The 20,108-nt window shown below is 43.3% G+C and overlaps 1 protein-coding gene across 6 annotated transcripts in view; it reads right to left on the reverse strand.

Annotated features, from left to right (window-relative positions):
* The window catches only part of LOC128519615 (hemicentin-1-like), an 89,074-nt gene that overhangs the window by 11,635 nt on the left and 57,331 nt on the right, over positions 1–20,108 (reverse strand). Inside the window, exons 13-14 of one of the 6 annotated variants that reach the window (XM_053493402.1) lie at positions 19,859–20,107; positions 88–357 (exon numbers count right to left, since the gene is read on the reverse strand). The exons of the other annotated variants lie outside the window; for them this stretch is intronic. Of the exons in view, the coding sequence (XP_053349377.1) occupies positions 88–357; positions 19,859–20,107 (519 nt within the window). The remainder of the gene's footprint in view (positions 1–87; positions 358–19,858; position 20,108) is intronic. 6 annotated transcript variants of the gene reach the window in all.

Consider the following 20,108-nt stretch of genomic DNA (forward strand, 5'->3'; position numbering starts at 1 on the left):
ACACACACACGGATTAAACCATGTTAAATATGATAAATGTGCACACAATAAGAAAGTAATGAAATTTTATGAGATGGAGGCACTCACTGTAAATGGTGAGATTTACACGACTCCTACACTGATCATTTTCCATTGTGATGTAACACGTAAGATTGTCAGCTTCATCCCAATTGGTCAGACTGTCCACCTTCCACATTAAACTTGTTTCAGTGTCTGTTCTCGGGTGTGATGATTTAGATTCCCAATCCAGCCAGTATCCCGTTACAGGTTTACTCAGTATGGAGCAGTTCACTCCAGCAGGGTGTCCATACTCCACCCTCAGAGACGCCGGAGTGACGACAGGATCTCTACATACTTCTGTTCAGCACAATAACAAACCCAGAGCTGATTTTGTGTTTTTAGCAAAGAAGAGTAAAAGCATCTAATAATATAATTTAAAGAATTAAAAAAACTTAAAATGGCAAATTATTAGTCAGTTTTGCAAATCTGTAACTTCAGAGGTTTTATTTGTCACATACTGTATACAGTTCTACTCGGTAAAACAGGTAGTAAAGTTCTGATTGGTGGCACAGGACTAATGCAATAAAACAATAGATTAAACATAAAGTAAAAGCAGTAAAATAGAGCTGAGTAATACTGAGGTGTGTGTATACTGATGTCCAGTTGATGAGCGGACTAAAGTTCTGATGACCAGTAGGTCCTCCTGAGCTTTTCTTGTGTTGTTTGATAAGATCATAAAGCCATTGTCTTTCATATGTTTCTAAGACATATATTCATGTAATTCTTTTACAGGAAAGTCGTGTAGATCTTGAAAGCGTCATTTTCTCAGCGCTCTCGCGGAAGGACTGCGGAAGGATTGCTTCCGTTTCTTGACATTTCTGTTCCCACGCTGTCATGCTCTTCACCACGCTGGCATGTTTTCCCACGCTGTCATGTCACCTTCCACACCCACGACCCTAAGACCTCTACGAACTCATAGATCTCGTGGGGAGGATTGATTCACGTATTTGTTCTAGATGACCGATCCGAAGGCAACCCCCCCTCAGGAGATTGCCTCCTCCCAGGACACCCCGCCTATCCTCTCTGTCTCAGAGCAATCAGGAGGAGCCCATGCAGCTGGGCAGGACTCGCAATTGAGGAGGAGAGACTTCGCCGCCGCCTGGAGAGGGCCTCCATCTACTGCGGGGGCTCAGTTCACATGCTCAAAGATTGCCCGGTAAAATGAGGCGCCCTCTAGTCAGGCTGGGAGCTCTAGAGGGCGCTCCTTCTGACAGACTCCCAGAACCTCGCCCCTTGCTTTCCTTAACGCTGACCATTAACGGCTAAGCTCACCCTATTCAGGCTCTCGTTGACCACAGCTCTGACTGGAACCTGATCAGCGCCGCTACGGTCAGGGCTTTCAGGATCCCTTGCACATCCCTGGCAGTCCAAGCCCTAGATGGGGGTCCTCTCCTGACCATTATGCACAGAACTCTTCCACTTACTCTAAGGTTGTCGGGCAATTATTCTGAGGAGATTTGCCTCTTTGTTCTAAATAAATCACATGCCGCCTTGGTCTTTGGTCTCCCCTGGTTAGCTCTCCATGGCCACCAGATTGACTGGACCAAGCTTGTTATCATGGGTTGGAGCCCCTCTTGTGCCCGTCATGCCTTCACTCTGCGCTTCACTCACTCCCCACTCCAGCCAAGCCCTCTGGATATCTCCAATGTTTCCACTGAGTTCCACGATCTCAAGATCTTCAGCAAGACCCGGGCCATGTCGCTCCCACCACATCAACCATGCAACTGTCCCATCAACCTCCCAGGCACTTTCCCACCAAAAGGTCGACTATACTCCTAAACCCACCAAAAGAGAGATGTCATGAACACATACAGTAGGTACTCAATCGGATTGTTGGTTTTACTGCTGTCGCGCACAGCGGCAGCATTTGGGTTTGTGCGTTTGTTGGCTTTTACCGCTGAGTGGCGCTATATAACTAAAGACAGACGCCTCAGGCCTTAGTTCATTCTCTCAAGCGTGCTTGTGTTTTTGCGTTATTATAAGAATGATATGCAGTAGGCTGTTATGATCATCATAATTTTCTTTAATAAATAATGACCCCCGTTGCGCTGTACCACCGCTGAAAACCTTATAAAATACAAGTAAAACATAAAAAAAATTACAATCAAAGTAACTAAAATTACAGTACAGATGTAGAATTTTAATTAAATATGAACGTTTCTAATTTGCAACAAATTTAAGCAAAGTAAATATATACTTTTATATCTAGCCTTTAGATTATATCATGTGTATATCATAGACTCCACTTCTATTTAATGTGCACTCACAATGACGCAAAATCATTATGATTTTGTAAAGTAATAAAAGCAAACCAGGTGCGCTATTCTGTATTGTTTTCGGTGAACTTGAGCGTCAGAAAATGAACCGAAACTCTGTGTATACTCGCCTCACAGATGTGAAAAATATATACATTAACAAAGCAAAATGTCTGCTTTTATATACATTTATCCGGAAGATGAAATTTACACAAATTTAAAAAGAGGCCTGAATCACTGCAGGTCTTTAGAAGAGCCTCAGATCCAACTAAGTTTCTCTGAATGTATAGGTGAAAACAGATATATTTACACCTGGGGAGGGGTGAATTATTAGCATTTAAATGTTATCTGACATTATAAAGCACACACAGTAACACTACTACTAACACTAAGAGAAAAACAACCCAGAATAAATAGGAATAAGAGGCCCTAATTATACTGCATAAATATTATTCAGTACAACAAAATTCCTCTGCGCTCTGGAAAACTTTATGCGTGCGGTTGAGCGCTGAGTAGACTTTGTAGGATATTAAAGAGGAGAAGATAAACAACAATAGCCAACATTTAAAAAAGCAGTTTTATTTAGACTTTTATAAAATAATCCTGCATCTATTTTTAGGCGTGCCAGCTGTCACTTTTTATTTAGAAGTTTTCAATACAAATCTTCTAATGCCCACATGACAGAAAATATTCCCCCTGTTAATATTTTAACTATTTATTTTAACTATTTAAACCATTAAACTATTTATTTTACTATTTTAGCTATTACTGGTTCATACTTTAAAATAACATTAAAACAAGAACAATAAACTTTTTAAAATATTGTGAGCTGAAAAAACTGTTGTTCTTTAAAAGGTAACAGATGAGGACTCATGTCAATCAATCTGATATAAAGTATGCTGAAGAAAGTTCCAGGTGGGAAGACACTGCTTTGTGTAGTTTAAAGACAAGAAAACCTTTAAAACAAACATCAACAGCCTCCACCAAAGTATCTGGAACACAGAGTACAGGATGCGTTGCACAGTCCTGATATATTATACTATAAGCGTATTATACCAAAGAATACCTATTAGAAATACCCAAAATAAAATACCTCTGCTGTTTTAACCAGAGAGCGTTGGGCCGGTGTTATGTGTAGAGCACCTGAAAATTTCCTGAAGCTTAAATAATAAAAACTATATATATAATATATATATATATATATATATATATATATATATATATATATATATATAAAAATAACAAAAACATTTTAACAAGCTACATTTTTACATCCCAGTAGCAACCCTTATACCACTGCCGCAAAACCTTATGAAATGCAAGTGAAACATTAAACGAATTACCAATTACAGTACTAAAATTACAGTCCAAATTAGAATTAAAATGAAATATGACTTTCTTATTTGCATCAAATTTAAACAAAGTAAGTGCATAACTTTATATCTAGCCTTTCAGAAAACTGACTCTGGGTGTGCATCAGAAAAAGTTTGCCAGATTAATGTGCAAAAACTATATAATAAAACTTTATAAAGCCACATAGCCTTTATAAGACTCTACTTTTATTTAAGCGCACTCACAATGACGAAAAAATTACGTGTACTGTAGAAAGCGAAATATTTGCTTTTATATAAACTAATAAAAAAAAATTTTGGACGATGTAATTCGTGCGAAAAGTGGATTTTTGGTGCATCCACTGCCATGGAGATGATGAGATGACATGATTACCTTTATCACTACAGTTGAAACCAAAGAAATCACTAATTTATCAATGAATTTTTTAAATGGTCAGAGTCAGTCTGCTTGCTGTTTTTCCCGACGCATTCATAATCATTAGCCTACTTCTGCCTCTGCGCTCTGGAAAACTTTATGCGTGCGGTTGAGCGCTGATTAGACTACTTTAAGAGGGGGATTATGATGCCGAATCAAAATCCTGAGCCCAAACTTTATTTAAATTGAATTAACAAATATTATAAGTAAAAAAACAATAGCCCACGTTGCAAAAATGTTAAAAAAAAAATTCCGACATGCGTTGGCCCGGTGTTATACGCAGAGCACCGGGAGATTTCCTTAAGTTCAAATCTTCAAAATCGTTGGGGCATTTTTTCTTATAGCCAATATCTTTAATAACTGATGGAGGTTTTGAGCTGTATACACATGCATTTCTGCCTAAACAACTCTTAAAACTACACCTGTGACACAATAACAGTAATATTTTGAACTTGTTGGGTCAAAATAACCCAACCAGGTGTTCATTTGTAAATGACTCACTACATCTCATATGACCCAACATGAGCAACCCAACAAAGTGTTTAAAGTACCCGAAATAACCCAGAACTTAAATTACAATAAACAGATACAGCGATACGCTATATAACCGTTTATACCTTGTATAAATAGAATTATCAGCTAGTGAACTTGATCTAAACAACATTTAAACAATGTTTTTTTTTTGACTCAGTATTGTACAGTACATATCAATAGCTCTGGTTCAGATTTTTCATGTTTGTTGTATAAAGTACTCATGTGGAAATTGCCATCACTATTGTATTCCTTTGATACAACATTTTTAAATTTTTTATGGCTAAATTATATTTTAAAACTGCGGCGAGTTAAAATGTCACTTTGCGGCATCTGGCGGTCATTTCACGAATGACTTTGAATGCAACTGATTTATTTTGTCTGCTGTCGGTTTGCCGCGGCGGTAATAGCCATTCCGATTGGGTACCTACTGTACATCACAGAAGGCCGCACCGCAGGAATCATTTGTCTGTCCTCCTCCCCTGTGGGGGCAGGATTCTTGTTTGTGAAGAAAAAAGAAGTGTCAGTACGCCCCTGTATTAATTATAGAGAGCTCAATGAGATCACCGTCAGGAACCGCTACCCACTTCTACTCATGACCACCGCCTTTTAACTGCTCCAGGGAGATGATTCCCCCTAGATTCATGAAACTGTATCTATGAAATGCTTATCACCTCATCCGTATCTGGGAGGAGGACAAATGAAAGACAGCCTTCAACACCTCTACGGGGCATTACGAGTATTTGGTGCTGCCTTTTGGTCTGACCAACACCCCTGCCGTCTTCCAATCCCTCATTAATGATGTCCTCTATGATTTCACGTCCACGTGTCCCAGCTACGACACATTGTAAATTTTCCTCTCTACCTTTTAATTAAAAGGAAGCGCAGCACACTGTCTCTTCGCCAGATAATTGAGTGCCCTAAACCAATTCTCTCATGTTTATTTTGTTTGTTTTTATCTTGCCAGGCTTTTCTCATTTCTTGTTTTCTCTTTTGCTTCACGACGAGATTTGTTTGCTTCGCTAATGAATTTCACGGCTTTCAACACAATGCTCATGCTTTCTCGACTACGGCTCATCTTCACTTCTCTGCATTGACCCCACGCTTACGGATTTCACGGCTCTGACCCACGTTTGCACCCTCTTAACTATGGCTCTTCTTCACGCTATTATAACAACGGATTTCACGCGCTCTGCTCCTCGATTACGATTCAGATCTTGGCTCCAAGATCTTGGCACTGTTCCAACATTGGCGGATTTATGGCTCCGAGCTCGCACACCTGCTTTAACGGCCACGCTTCTACTGAGCTCGATCAAAAGCCGCTCACACCCTGCTTCTGCACCTGCGTCTGGATCCATCCCTTAAAACCAAGAGCCACACTTCTAACAGAAAGACCGTTTAGATGGAAAAAGTGAACAATGTGGCCTCACTTCCCTCAAAATGGCATTTGTATATTTATTATCATTATTATACAGGATGGAAATATTAATAACATGATAATTATATATTTAATTTAATAAATACATCCTTATTATTATATAGGCTAGTAATCTGTAAAAAAATATTTGATTAAAAATGATCAAATTATTTACAAGTTATACACATTTCAATATTTTTTTATAGTGGTATGAGTTTTTGTTTCAATAAATATTCAATATTTATTATCCATAGTGTGAAATTTTCACAGCAGCAACAAGAAGTATCTGAGGTGCTTGACATCTGCCCTGGTGACATTGCAGGGTAATTCGAATGGTGTAATTTTGAGGGAAAGGTCCTTAACTGACATTCCCTACACTTGAAAGAGGGCATATGAAGTGCACTTTGAAGTAGACTATGAAAAGGAATGCAGCCAGAAATGGCGACATGATTTGATCTTCTACCAGACGTGGAAAAGTTTTGGCGTGTTCCACAGTGGAACCTTGGATTGCAAGCTTAATTCTTTCGGGAAGCATGCTCGTATTTTAAAACACTCGTAAATCAAAGTAATTAATAAGAAATAATGAAAATTCAGATCATTCGTTCCACAATAAAAAGAAAAAATACATAAAAATGATTCATACAAAATATAAAGTAAAAATAAAGCAAATTAACCCTTAGGAGTCTGCAGTTTGTTTTGGAGACATAAAGGGATTGGACATGTCCTGACATTTGTGTATTTTTTAAGATAAGATAAGATAAGATAAGATAAGATAAACCTTTATGAGTTCCACAAGTGAGAAATTTGTTTTGCCATGGCAGCAAGTGGACAGTACAAAGAAAATTAAAAATTAAGAAACAACAGAATAAAGTAAAATAAGGTAAAAATAGGGGAAATCAAATAAGATAACAAATACTAACTGTATAAATGTATACTATACACTCTGGCTATAAAATATGGACATCTGTGTAGTAAAAAATATTTACATAAACATATATTTAGACAATAAGTAAACACAGTTGACTAAGTAATATGTTTGTACTCAATGAATATATGTATACATACAGAGAGTGAATGACAGGCATTTACAGTAATATTCTAAATGTTTTAAATTGCACTTTGCCCAGTTATGGTGGTTCCCCGAGACAGAAAGAAAAATTGCACGTTTCACCATAGTATTGCACATGACTGGAGATATTGCACATCACTATAAAGTTTAAAATGTTCCTTCATAATATTGCACATAGCTACAATGGTGTATTTAATGTGTGTTTTTGTTCGTTTGTGCGTTTGCTTGTGCGTATGAGTCTAAGTTGTACAGTCTGACAGCAGTTGGTAAAAAAGACTTGCAGAATCTCTCCTTCCCACATCGTGGGTGCAGCAGCCTGCCACTAAAGGAGCTGCTCAGTGCTGTCAAATACTCCTGCATGGGGTGGGAGATGTTATCCAACAGGGATGACAGCTTAGCCACCATTCTCCTGTCGCTCACCACCTCCACTGGGTCCAGAGGGCATCCTAGAACAGAGCTGGCCCTCCGAATCAGCCTGTTCAGTCTCTTCTGTCCCCAGCAAAGATATTGCTGCCCCAGCAGACCACACCATAAAAGATGGCTGATGCCACCACAGAGTCAAAAAAGGACTTCAGAAGTGGGCCCTGCACTCCAAAAGACCTGAGCCTCCGCAGCAGGTAGAGCCTGCTCTGCCCTTTTTTGTAGAGTGCATTTGAATTGTGAGTCCAGTCCAGTTTATTGTTCAGGTGAACACCAAGGTATCTATAGCTCTCCACAGACTCGATGAGCATGCCTTGGATGTTCAGTGGTTGTAGTGGAGGTTGTTTGTGCCTCCGGAAGTCTACCACCAGCTCTTTGGTTTTTCCAGTGTTGATCTGGAGGTAGTTCCTTTGGCACCAGTCCACAAAGTCCTTGTTTAGTTCCCTGTACTCCTTGTCTCCTAGGCTTTCCTTGTGTTGTTTGATAAGATGATGATGCCATTGTCTTATTTTCTTAAACATGTTGTGGATGAAGTGATAAGGTATGGTATTTATGTCATTCTTTTACAGGGGAGTCGTGTAGATCTTGAAAGAATGTTGAAAACTATTGTCTCTCTGAGCTGTTTTAAATCGGCCTGAACGGCCACTGGTGTGAAGCAACATCCCCTTGTATGCTTGTCATCCCCTTCAGTGATGAGGCCGACTATTGCAGAGTCATCGGAGAACTTCTGCAGGAAGCAGTTGGTGGAGTTGTGAGTAAAGTCTGCAGTGTATATGGTGAAGAGGAATGGGGCCAGAACCGTTCCCTGTGGAGCCCCTGTACTGCAGACCACCATGTCCGACACACAGCCCTGAGATCTCACGTACTGTAGTCGGTTAGTGAGGTAGTCCAGTATCCATGTTGTGAGGTGATGATTCACTCCTGTGTACTCCAGCTTATCCCTCAAGATTGTTGGAAGGATGGTGTTAAAGGCACTGGAGAAATCAAAGAACATGATTCTCACAGTGCTCCCAGCAGTCTCCAGGTGAGAGAGGGAACGGTGCTGTAAGTGAATGATGGCATCCTCTACTCCGGTGCCAGGCTGGTAAGCAAACTGAAGTGGGTCCAGTAATGAGCTCACCAGGGGCCGAAGCTGAGCCAGGACCAGTTGCTCCAGGGTCTTCATTAAATGGGATGTCAGAGCCACCGGCCTGTAGCTGTTTAGATCCATGGGATGTGGAGTCTTCGGCACTGGTACCACACAAGAGGTTTTCCAGAGCTTTGAACCTCTCCTCAGCTTTTGGCTCATGTTAAAAATGAGCTCCATCACCCCACACAGTTGATCTGCACAGGACCTAACAACTCTTGAGCTGATGCCGTCTGGACCTGCAGCCTTCCTGGCTTTGATCCTCCTAAGTTTCCTCCTGACCTGAATGGTTGAGAGAGTCAGACTGGAGCTGTGTGTTGGATGTGTACTGGATGCTGTTGTTGGGGGTGGGGGAAAAGTGAGCAGGGTGTGTAGAGGAGGTCTAAAGTGATCCTTGGGTCAGAGGTGGAACAGCAGCAGTGGGGGTGGGAGTGTCTGCAGCCAATGTTAAAGAAGTGATCGATTTCATTTGCCCACCCCACATTCCCCATGGGTAGAGAGATTTGATCTTTGTGGCCTGAGATGGTTCTGAGGCCTCTCCAGACTTCGCTAATGTTGTTCCTCTGAAGCTGGTTTTTCATCTTCTGCCTATAGCTGTCTTTCCCATCCCTGATCAGTCCTTTCAGCTCTCTCTGCACCCTTTTCAGCTCCTCCTTGTCTCCAGATTTGAAGGCCCTCCTCTTCTGCTTAAGGACAGCTTTTATTTATGGTGTAATCCATGGTTTGGTGTTTGAGAAGCAGTCCTGGTGGGTACGGTGTTATCCACACAGAAGTTAATGTAGTCCGTCACGCAGGTGACAAAGCTATCGATGTCCTCCCCATGGTCGTCACAAAGCACCTCCCATACAGTAGACTTAAAACAGCCTTTAGAGCCTCCTCGCTCGGCTCCAACCATCTCTGTACTGTGCGAGTGACTGGTGGCTCCCTGCGTACTAGGGGTTCGTACACAGGACCAGGTTGTGATCAGATCTTCCCAGGGGAGGAAGAGGTGATGAACTGTATGCTTCCTTTGTATTGGCATACAGTAAGTCCAATGTTTTATTGTCTCTGGTGGTGCATGTCACATACTGGGTGAAGGTGGGCAGTGTAGAGTCCAGTGATACATGATTGAAGTCCCCAGATATTAAAAAAAGGGCTCCTGGCGATTGCGTTTGCAGTCTGCTGGCTACAGAGTGGAGAGAGTCACAGGCTGCCTCTGCGTTGGCCGAGGGTGGAACATACGCTGTTATCGCGAGTACATGCGAGAATTCCCGTGGAAGATAGTAAGGACGCATGCTAATGGCTAATAGCTCAATGTCTCTGCTGCAGAGTTGTTCTTTCACAGTGATGTGCGCCGGGTTACACCATCTGTCGTTCACAAACACTGCTAGCCCCCCTCCTTTCCTCTTACCGCTCTCCCTTGTCCTGTCCGCTCGCAGCAGCTGGAAACCGGGCAGCGCCATGTTCGTGTCCGGTGTTTGCGGTGTTAGCCAGGACTCCGTTAGCATCATGATGCTACACTGCCGGTACTCCCTCTGAGATCAGGTTAGCGCTGTCAGCTCATTCATCTTATTTCCGAGAGACCTTACATTTCCCATGATAACAGAAGGGATAGATGGTCTGTAACGTCTCCTTCTCGGGCGATAATGCTCCCTCCCGGCTCGACACCCCCGTCTCTTCCTTCTCACCTCGCTGGGGATATCGGGTAGATTTGCCGGCAGCACCGCTGCTGGGCGCAGAGCTAACAGCTGATCCTGAGTGTAAACAAAGGAAACACGCGCTGGATCTCCAAACACAGGTGAAAAAAGTAGTTAAGACCACAGAAAAATGCCCAGAACTATAACGAAACGGTAGTGCATGATGTCAGAATAAAGATAGCTAAGAACTTATAAATAGTTACGAAAAATAATAAGGAAAATAAGAAAGAAGCTCGGAAACTAGCAGAGCTGCCGTTGCAGGCTGCCACACAGGGGGGCACCGGAAGTTAAAACATAAGCTTAGTTACTTATAAACATATAAATGTCTAAAGTATGATAACATTGTATTCAGCACAAACTGGGCTACAATAATATATGTGCAGCATGCATGTACAAGTTTGTATATTGGAGAAAAAAAAGTTATGCGTGATAATTGAAAACAACTAAAAAATAAGTCACTGAAATAAGACCACAAAACACATTTATAACATTTGTGTACAAGACTTTTGTGACCTTGATCTTGTAGTGTTTTACTTCAAAATGATGTGACAATCATCTCGTTTACTTATTTACAGAAAACAATACGTTTATTTAATTTAATTTTCTAAGACACTTTTTGTTTAGAAAGTCCATATGCAAGGAGGTGTGAATGAGCATGAATAATGGTTATTTCTGGTTAATTCTTACCAGAGAAGACAGAGACCCGCATAATGAGCTGTATAATTATCCCTTTCAGTCAGGTATGGGACAGAGAAAAGTGCTACAAAAGAATAATTTGAGGACAGAAATATATTTCTTTGTTTGTAGTTTATTTAGAATAACTTAAGAATCATTTGCAAAAAGTATAGGAACAGTTCAAAATAAAAAAAAATGCAAAAAGTGCAAAAAAAATGTGTAGGATATAAACTGTGCAAAAACATAAATGCAGGGTAAAACTGCAACAGGAACAGTGCAAAAAAAAAAAAAACTAAAAAAAAAAAAAAACCTAGACATTTTAGGACACATGGTGCAAACAGGAACAGTACAAGATAAAATGGGTGTATGGTTTGTATAGTCACACATCCCAGTGCCACTCTTGAAAGCAGTTCCTGAAGACGCAGGGATACATGCATGCCTAACATTTCCAAGGTGTTCCCATTCAAAGGCTGCACTCGATGCTGCGTGAAAACGCTATGGGAATATATTTTCGTGTTGCCGGTTGTGAAGCATGTGTGTACCAAACACGCCAAATTTTGGCTTATATAACCTCGGTCAGGTGACGTCATCTGATTAGATGCACCTGCAGGTTATAAATAGGAGTGAGCCGGCAACATTCCTCAGATCTTTTTCTTCACCGCATTGTGCGTGTGTGTGTGTCAGCAAGCATAACAAAAATACAAAATAAGCAGAATTAAATCTATAAAACTCACCAGTTAGTATGGCGGAATTTAGAACTAGATGTCCCCCTCCTTGTAAAAATTTCCTTTCGGAGGGCGATATGCACACATTCTGCTTCGAATGTTTGGGTGAAAAGCACGCTCTCGAAGGGCTTAATGGAGAGTGTGAGCACTGTGATCTTCTCCCCATAAAGCTGCTTCGCGCGCGTCTCGCGTTCTTTAGGGAATCACGAGCCGCGCTGCACTCATGGGGATCACAAGCAGATCTGGCCGAGGAGCGAGAGACGGAGTCCCTCCTTTCTCTCGCCCTCTCCCCCGATCCCGATGTCTCTCCTTCCACTTCACGAGCGCACTCTGGTGCTTTGCTGGTGTGTTGAAGAGACTCATTCTCCTGCTTCTGTGGAAATGGAAGTTGCTTCCTCAGAAAGATGAAAGAGAATATGAGGAATTGCTTGAAGTTATAACGTGTGCAGTCGAACGACTGCATATTGACTGGCCACAGGAGCAGGCTCACCCAAAACAATCTAAATTAGATGACAGATTTCTGTCGGGTGGCCAGGAGATGGAGCCGCTCTCTCCCATTTTTTGATGACCTCCACAACGAGTTATCTCGTTCTTGGAGAAATCCCTTTTCTTTCCGTATTTTTGTACCATCGACTTCGTTTTATTCGAACATCGTTGATGCAAAAGCACGAGGTTATGTGGTGATGCCCCAGATAGAAGAGACGCTTGCGGGCTATCTCTCTCCTGGAACATCATCCTCATTAAAGAAACCAACACTTCCCTCCAAGCCGTGTAGAACTTCTTCTACCCTGGTAGGGAAAGCGTTCCAAGCAGCAGGTCAGGCCGGCGCTTCCTTGCACACCATGGCGGTTTTGCAGGCGTATCAGGCTGATCTGCTGAAAGATTTGAGCACAAGCGGCACACTGAATCATGACGCATTCAATGAATTACGCCGGGCTACTGATTTATCCCTGCGTGCGACTAAACAGACAGCCCGTGCAATCGGCCGTTCCATGGCCTCCTTGGTGACCGCTGAAAGGCACCTGTGGTTAAACCTGACAGGCATCAAGGACAAGGATAGAAGATTCCTCCTTGATGCCCCTGTCTCACCTTCCGGCCTATTTGGCGACGCTGTGAATTCCGTCGCCACTAGGTTCCGAGAAGCTAAATTGTATGAACAGGCTTTTGGGAAATTTCTTCCACGCCGTGCTCAAGAGTCGAGGTCCTCGGCCAGCCAGCCTCGGCCAGATCTGAATCTCACCAGGCGAGAAGCACAGAAAAAGAGCGTCAGCAGCCGGGCACCCCCCCGTAAGGACTGGGGTACGGCTCGTCGCCCCCAACAGGCTGCCTCCAAAAGATCAGATCGCCGCATTGTCTTCTTTTCAAAGACTAAGTCCTGAAGCCTACGTGCCCAGGACTGTGGGGGTGATCCCCCCCGGGGAACGGCACTCAACTCTCTTTCCTATAAGAGCATGCCCCCCCGGACACCCCCAGGGGGTCGGTGTTCAGTTTCCGCCGCCTCTGGTGTTTCGGACCTCACCGACCTCCAGAGATATGTTAGTGCTTTGGTTTTATCCTGCTATATTCCAGGATGCCGAACCACTAACACCCCCCCGCGCACTAAAACTGGTACCCCTTTCGGAGAAACTGGCAGCGTGTAAGCTACTGCCAGGCATATCTCCCTGGGTGCAAAAGACTGTAGAAAAATGCTACAGGATTCAGTTTGCTCATCGCCCTCCGTGTTTCAACGGCGTGGTCTACACTTCCGTGATACCGGATAGAGCGTATCTGCTAAACTCCGAACTCCAGGCATTGCTGGAGAAGGGAGCCATAGAACAGGTTTCTCCTCCAGACAGGGAGTCAGGCTACTACAGTCGCTACTTTCTGGTTCCCAAGAAAGGCGGGGGGCTGCGTCCGATTTTGGATCTTCGCGGGTTGAACCGCTATCTCAAAAAGTACAGATTCAAGATGTTAACCATCAATATGATTGTCTCGCAAATCCAACCAGAAGATTGGTTCGTGACGATAGATTTAAAGGACGCATACTTCCACATAAAATTTTTGCCACAACACAGGAAGTTCCTGAGGTTAGCTTTCGGGGGAGAAGCTTACCAGTATCAGGTCCTTCCATTCAGTCTAGCTCTGTCACCCCGCACATATACGAAATGTATGGATGCTGTCCTGGCTCCCTTGCGACTCCAGGGCATCCGTATTCTCAATTACATAGACGACTGGCTAATCCTGGCCCAGTCTCAGCAGCTAGCGCTCCAACATCGCAATGTCGTCCTAGCTCATCTCCATTCGCTGAGATTGAGACTAAACGCTACCAAAAGCGTTCTCGTTCCGGCTCAGAGGACAACATACTTGGGTGTCAGATGGGATTCGATCACTATGCGGGCACAATTGTCTCCCGCTCGTGTCGAATCCATCCTCAGCGCCCTCAAGGAAATCAGACTAGACAAGGAAGTGACTATTTATCACTTTCAAAAATGTTTAGGCCTCATGGCAGCTGCATCCACGGTGATACCTTTGGGCCTTCTGCACATGAGAGCTTTTCAGTTGTGGCTAAGAGCCAGGGGATTTCATACAAGGGCCAATCCCCGAAGGCGAATAAGGGTTACGCTCAAAGGACGTCGTACCCTTTCTATGTGGTTCAGACCCCAGTTTCTCACCTTGGGTCCCACTCTAGGTCCGTCTTGTCGTCGCAAAATGCTAACGACAGACGCTTCCCTTACCGGCTGGGGTGCGGTCTTGGATGGCCGTCCAGCTCAAGGGCGCTGGAGAGGTCATCTTCTCGCATGGCACATCAATTGCCTTGAAATGATGGCTTTATTTTTGGCCCTACAGCACTTCCTCCAGCAGCTGAGAGGCTACCATGTTCTAGTGCGGGTGGACAATACATCGGTAGTCTCCTACATAAATTGCCAGGGCGGACTGCACTCGCGCCGCTTGAACGAGCTAGCGCATCAGGTTCTGCTCTGGGCACAGGACAAGTTCCTGTCCCTCAGGGCGATTTACATTCTAGGGCACATGAATGTGGGAGCAGATTTACTGTCCAGACAAGCTGTGACAAACGGGGAATGGAAACTCCACCCCGACATAGTCAGCCAAATCTGGGAAAGATTCTCTACAGCAGAGGTGGACCTCTTTGCCTCCCAAGAGACAACACAATGTCCTCTCTACTACTCTCTGACTCATCCAGCTCCCCTGGGTCTGGACGCGATGGCCCATACGTGGCCCAATTTACGCCTTTATGCGTTTTCGCCAATATCTCTGCTCCCGGGAGTCCTGGCGAGGGTCCGTTAACACGGTTTGCGCCTTTTACTGATAGCGCCCCATTGGCCGGCCAGAGTATGGTTCTCGGATCTAATATCTCTCCTCGATGGCTCACCTTGGATGATTCCAGTGAGGAGGGATCTTCTGTCTCAGGCGCAGTGGACAATATTTCATCCCCGACCGGAGCTTTGGAACCTTCACGTTTGGCCCCTGAACGGGACCAACTAAGTCAAGCTGGTCTCCCAGCCAGCGTTATTGACACTATTCTAGCCGCTAGAGCTCCCTCCACTAAAAAAGCTTATGCCCTCAAATGGAATGTTTTTGAAAGTTGGCGCATGACAAAGCAGGTAGACCCAGTCCACTGCCAAATTGTTTCAGTGCTGAAGTTCCTCCAAGATAAGTTGTCTTTGGGCTTGTGCCCTAGTACCCTTAGGACGTACGTGGCCGCTATCTCAGCCTGCCACGTTCCAATCGAGGGGATTACTGTGGGAAAACACCCTTTAGTTGCCCGTTTTATTCGTGGAGCTAAACGGTTAAGGCCACCCACTAGAGCCACGACCCCGTCATGGGATTTATCTATTGTGCTCGAAGGTCTAATTGACACTCCTTTCGAACCGCTAGAGTCAGCGCCTGACAGGCTTCTGACTCTTAAGATGGTTTTGCTTATGGCCATTACCTCTCTCAAGAGGATTGGGGATCTGCGTGCCTTGTCAGTCTCCCCATCCTGCCTGGACTTTGCCCCTGGGCTAGTCAAGGCCATTCTACATCCTCACCCGAACTATCTTCTGAAAGTTCCATTTTCAAACATGCACCCTGTTGTTCTTGAAGCCTTCTGTCCTCCGCCTTTTACAGCTTCGGAGCAGGAGAAACTTCACCTATTATGTCCAGTACGTGCTCTTCGGATTTACGTCCACCGCACCTGCCAGTGGCGTAGATCAGAGCAGCTCTTTATTTGCTATGGAGGCCGCAACCGGGGGGCGGCCGCTACTACGCAGACCATGTCACATTGGGTGAGAGATGCTATTGCTCTCTCCTATGAGGCGCGTGGGCTCACTTCGCCTCTAGGAATCAGGGCTCATTCAACCAGGGGGACTGCTTCATCTATTGCACTTGCAAGAGGTTTTCCCCTGCAACAAGTGTGTGACGCGGCGGGCTGGTCCTCTCCGCACACATTTATTAGATTTTATAGTCTGGATGTTCCTGTCACTCCGGGCTCACGAGTCCTCGAGTCAGCTTCCCAGACATAGTTCTGAGACCTCTCAGCTTTGTGCGCACACGCTACACAATGCGGGGTCCAGACACTCGCAGTGCGGCGACATTGGTACTCTCGTTCCCATAGCGTTTTCACGCAGCATCGAGTGTAGCCTTTGAAAGGGAACGTCCCGGGTTACTTTGTTGTAACCCTGTTCCCTGAAAAGACGGGAACGAGATGCTGCGTCCCAATGCCGCACTGCCCACGTGACCGGACGTCCGTTCAGACAATCAATCTGAGGAATGTTGCCGGCTCACTCCTATTTATAACCTGCAGGTGCATCTAATCAGATGACGTCACCTGACCGAGGTTATATAAGCCAAAATTTGGCGTGTTTGGTACACACATGCTTCACAACCGGCAACACGAAAAGATATTCCCATAGCGTTTTCGCGCAGCATCTCGTTTCCATGACATTGCCTGCATCTTGTTTGCCTTTGCTTTTTTGGGGGACAGGTAGCTGATCATTAAAAAAAAGCAAAAAAAAAAAAGAAAAAGTCATGAGCATGCTGATAACACAATAAAAAAAACTAATGTACATTATCATCAGAAGATATTGATATATACACATATGCGCTCTTAATCGATATGATTCTTAATTGCGCTCAAAACTAAACCGGCGCTTGCGTGTCCCGATGTGAGGTGCTGGTTTAGGCAAGGGTGATGCAGAAACATTCCTAAAAACAAATAAATAATAAATGTTAGCCTACACTGTTCAGAGTAAATAGATGTGCAATTAATAGGTATGGACGCACAATATATACAGAGAGGCCAAAAAAAATCTTTCACACATTCTAAACATTTATACCTGAGCAGATATTTGTAAATCTGAGCTAAAAAAAAAAGGCATCATAAACGTTTAAACCACATAAATCCATCTCTTAGCTACATAAGGCAGTATCTTAGCCAACTGGAGCTAGCTTGTTTGTGCTAAATAACATCATAGATAGCAGTGTTATAAGCTAACCAAAACTGAGCCAAATGTATATTAGCAACCAATATATAATATAATCTAAAGATATCCGAAACGAGACGAAATACATTAGAACATTTACAAACATCTGTAAACTCCATAAGGCATTAGCTTAGCCACCGGGAAATAACATGTTTGCTACATAAGGCAGCGTGTTAGCAGTGTTATCTACATGCTACACTAAACTATGTAAATGGCATTAAAAGCCAATGTTTCACATAAGCTGACAAAAGCTAGCTGAAGTGAGTGTGGTGGTGTTTAATGTGATGCTGAGACTATTATTGTAAAGTGTTGCTGGAGGGGGAAACGTTAATGTTCTTTCAGGGATTAAAAACCTGAACAATGTCCTTTTTGGCCTTTACCGCGCTCTGTAGAATTTCAGTGGTATGCGCATAACCCTTTGCGGGCAAGCCTTTTCCTAAATGCTCGTTCCCTGTGCTGTTTTTACAGGGATGGGGCTAAGAAAAACGCATCCTGATGGGGGAACCAACTTCGACACAACACCGGATTATGGTATGGGCAGGTGAAAAATAAAGCAGTTCAGTGTTACATGATATCTGCGCCGTGAATCCTTACGCTTAACACTACAGTGAGGAAAATATTTCTAAATATTAGTTTAATATTATCAGAATAAGAGTTATTTAAGACTTAATAACTTACCCATTGTCATTGCAGCTTGCTTGAATGTCCTCTGCTGGATCCTCTTCAAAATGCTCCTGTTTGGACTCCGTTATCGGAGTCACAGTCAGATAAATTCTTCCTCACTGTCCAGAATCATCTGAAGAGCTTCCTCGGCTGTGTAGCGCGTGCCATCTTCTAACCGTGCAGAAAACTCACTAAATCTGTGTGTTTTCAAGCCGGTCTCTGTGTGTGTGTTTTAAACCAGTGTCCGAGGGCCGTGGCAATGTATGTAAATTACCCTGACTGTTTTCCGTGTGAATGGCATGTGGGCGTGTCCTGCCACGGGTCATTACCAGATAGTGAAGTGCGAAAGAAATTCTGTGCCTCTCCTTGGTTTCACATGGTTTACATAAACTGAAAAATATTTATTCTTCATTTAAATTGCTTAATTGAAAAGTAGACACTTTAAGCTTTCTATAGATATATTCCCTATGTCTGTCTGTGCAGTATATACGGAGTTTCAGTTTATTTTAGTGTTTCAAAAAGATTTTCACAGAGACTGAGACGGCTGAAAGCACGCCCTGTTTATTTTCTTTATTTTACAAAAGCACAATGTTTTGTGGATATTGTGAGTATACACAAATAAAAGTAGACTCTTTACAGATTCAAATGATGCACAACACGTATGTGTATGATTAAACATGACAAAGCATTTTAAGTTCTATTCACAGTTACCCGCTGGCTCCTAAGGGTTAACCTGCACTTTACCTTTGAAAAAAGTAAAAATTAGTCTCGACAAATAAGAGTTTCCATTAGGACTTATGTGTGCATGCACTGTGTATGTGGGTGTGTGAAGCTAAAGTAAGAGGAGAGGAGGAATGGCACCCTGCCCTCTCCCTCTTTTTGTCTTACACAGTAACCCTTCTTTCTCTCTTATTTTAGTGGGGGGACGACTACTGTGTGGTACGACTTTCACACACACTAAAAGAAACACTGCCTCATTGGGAAAATTAACAAGGAACATCTCTAATGACACTTGAGTGTGCGCACACAAAAATGGAATCATTGCTATAGAGTAAACATTTTGCAAATTAACCTGCACTTTACATTCTAAAAGAATTGCGACAGAGCAATGTTTCCGTTAGTTTGTGTGTGTGTGTGTGTGTGCGCGTGTATGGAGGGGAAAGGAGAAGGGAAGGGGCAGGCTGTTCAATGGCGCATGCACACACTAAAAGAATCTGTGCAGGCTGAGAGAGAGAGAGGGAGAAAGAAAATGGACATATAACCTCTCTAATAAGACTTGCCTTTGATTTACACATGCGCACACACTTGTGTTATATGCGGACTATACACACACAAACACACACAAACACAAAATGAAAGATGCTTTACGTGCACACACGTGGTCACAGCGTTATAGTAAACAGTAAATGACTGTACGGATGTCGATTATAGCAGTAAGAGACGCGCACTACGAGAGAGCAGGGGAGACGAGTACCCCAAATTCCGCAGCTCAAGAAAGAGAAAACCCATTGACTCTGTTGTGAGAATGTGACGCTCGGCATCAAAACAAGAAGCGCAAGAGTGATAAATGCTACTCTGTACTCATAAAACAAGAATTGCTTGTTTTTCAAGTAAAAATTTCTTTCAAATTTTTGCTTGTCTTGCGAAACACTCGCAAACCGCGTTACTCACAATCCAAGGTTACACTGTGGCTAGATAGATAGATAGATAGATACTTTATTTATAGTATTGATTGTGCAGATACCCAAGTAATTGTGCAAAGAGCAGCATGAAAGTAAAAATGAAATTGAGACTGTGTGTAATGGCAAAATATGCAGTAGTTAAAGTAACTGATCAGACCCTGAAGCTAACAGATGAGAGAGTTATGCAGGTAACACCAAGATGTTATATGAATAAGTCTCTCATCTGTTAGCCTTATCTTGTGCCAATCTAGGACTTACAAAGTTAAAATGAGCGCTTGCTTCTGCTCACATTTTCAAGATTCAATAAATCAGTGCACCATTCCCACTCACCTGTAACTCTTACAGTCACCATCTTGGTTACGTGGCCCACAGAGTTGTAAGCGGTGCAGGTGTACTGACCCTGGTCTTTTATATGGATACTATTGATACGGATGGAGGAACCTGAGATGAAAGTGTTATTATGTAAAGTCCAGTTGTAATGAGGGCTGGGTTTTCCATCTGCTGAGCACTCCATCACCAGGCTTTCACCTTCAGCTCGTGATACATTAGTAAATAAAGGGCCTGTAATAATCGGTTTATC

This window comes from Clarias gariepinus, chromosome 3, assembly GCF_024256425.1.
Source record: "Clarias gariepinus isolate MV-2021 ecotype Netherlands chromosome 3, CGAR_prim_01v2, whole genome shotgun sequence".
Taxonomy (NCBI): Eukaryota; Metazoa; Chordata; class Actinopteri; order Siluriformes; family Clariidae; genus Clarias; species Clarias gariepinus.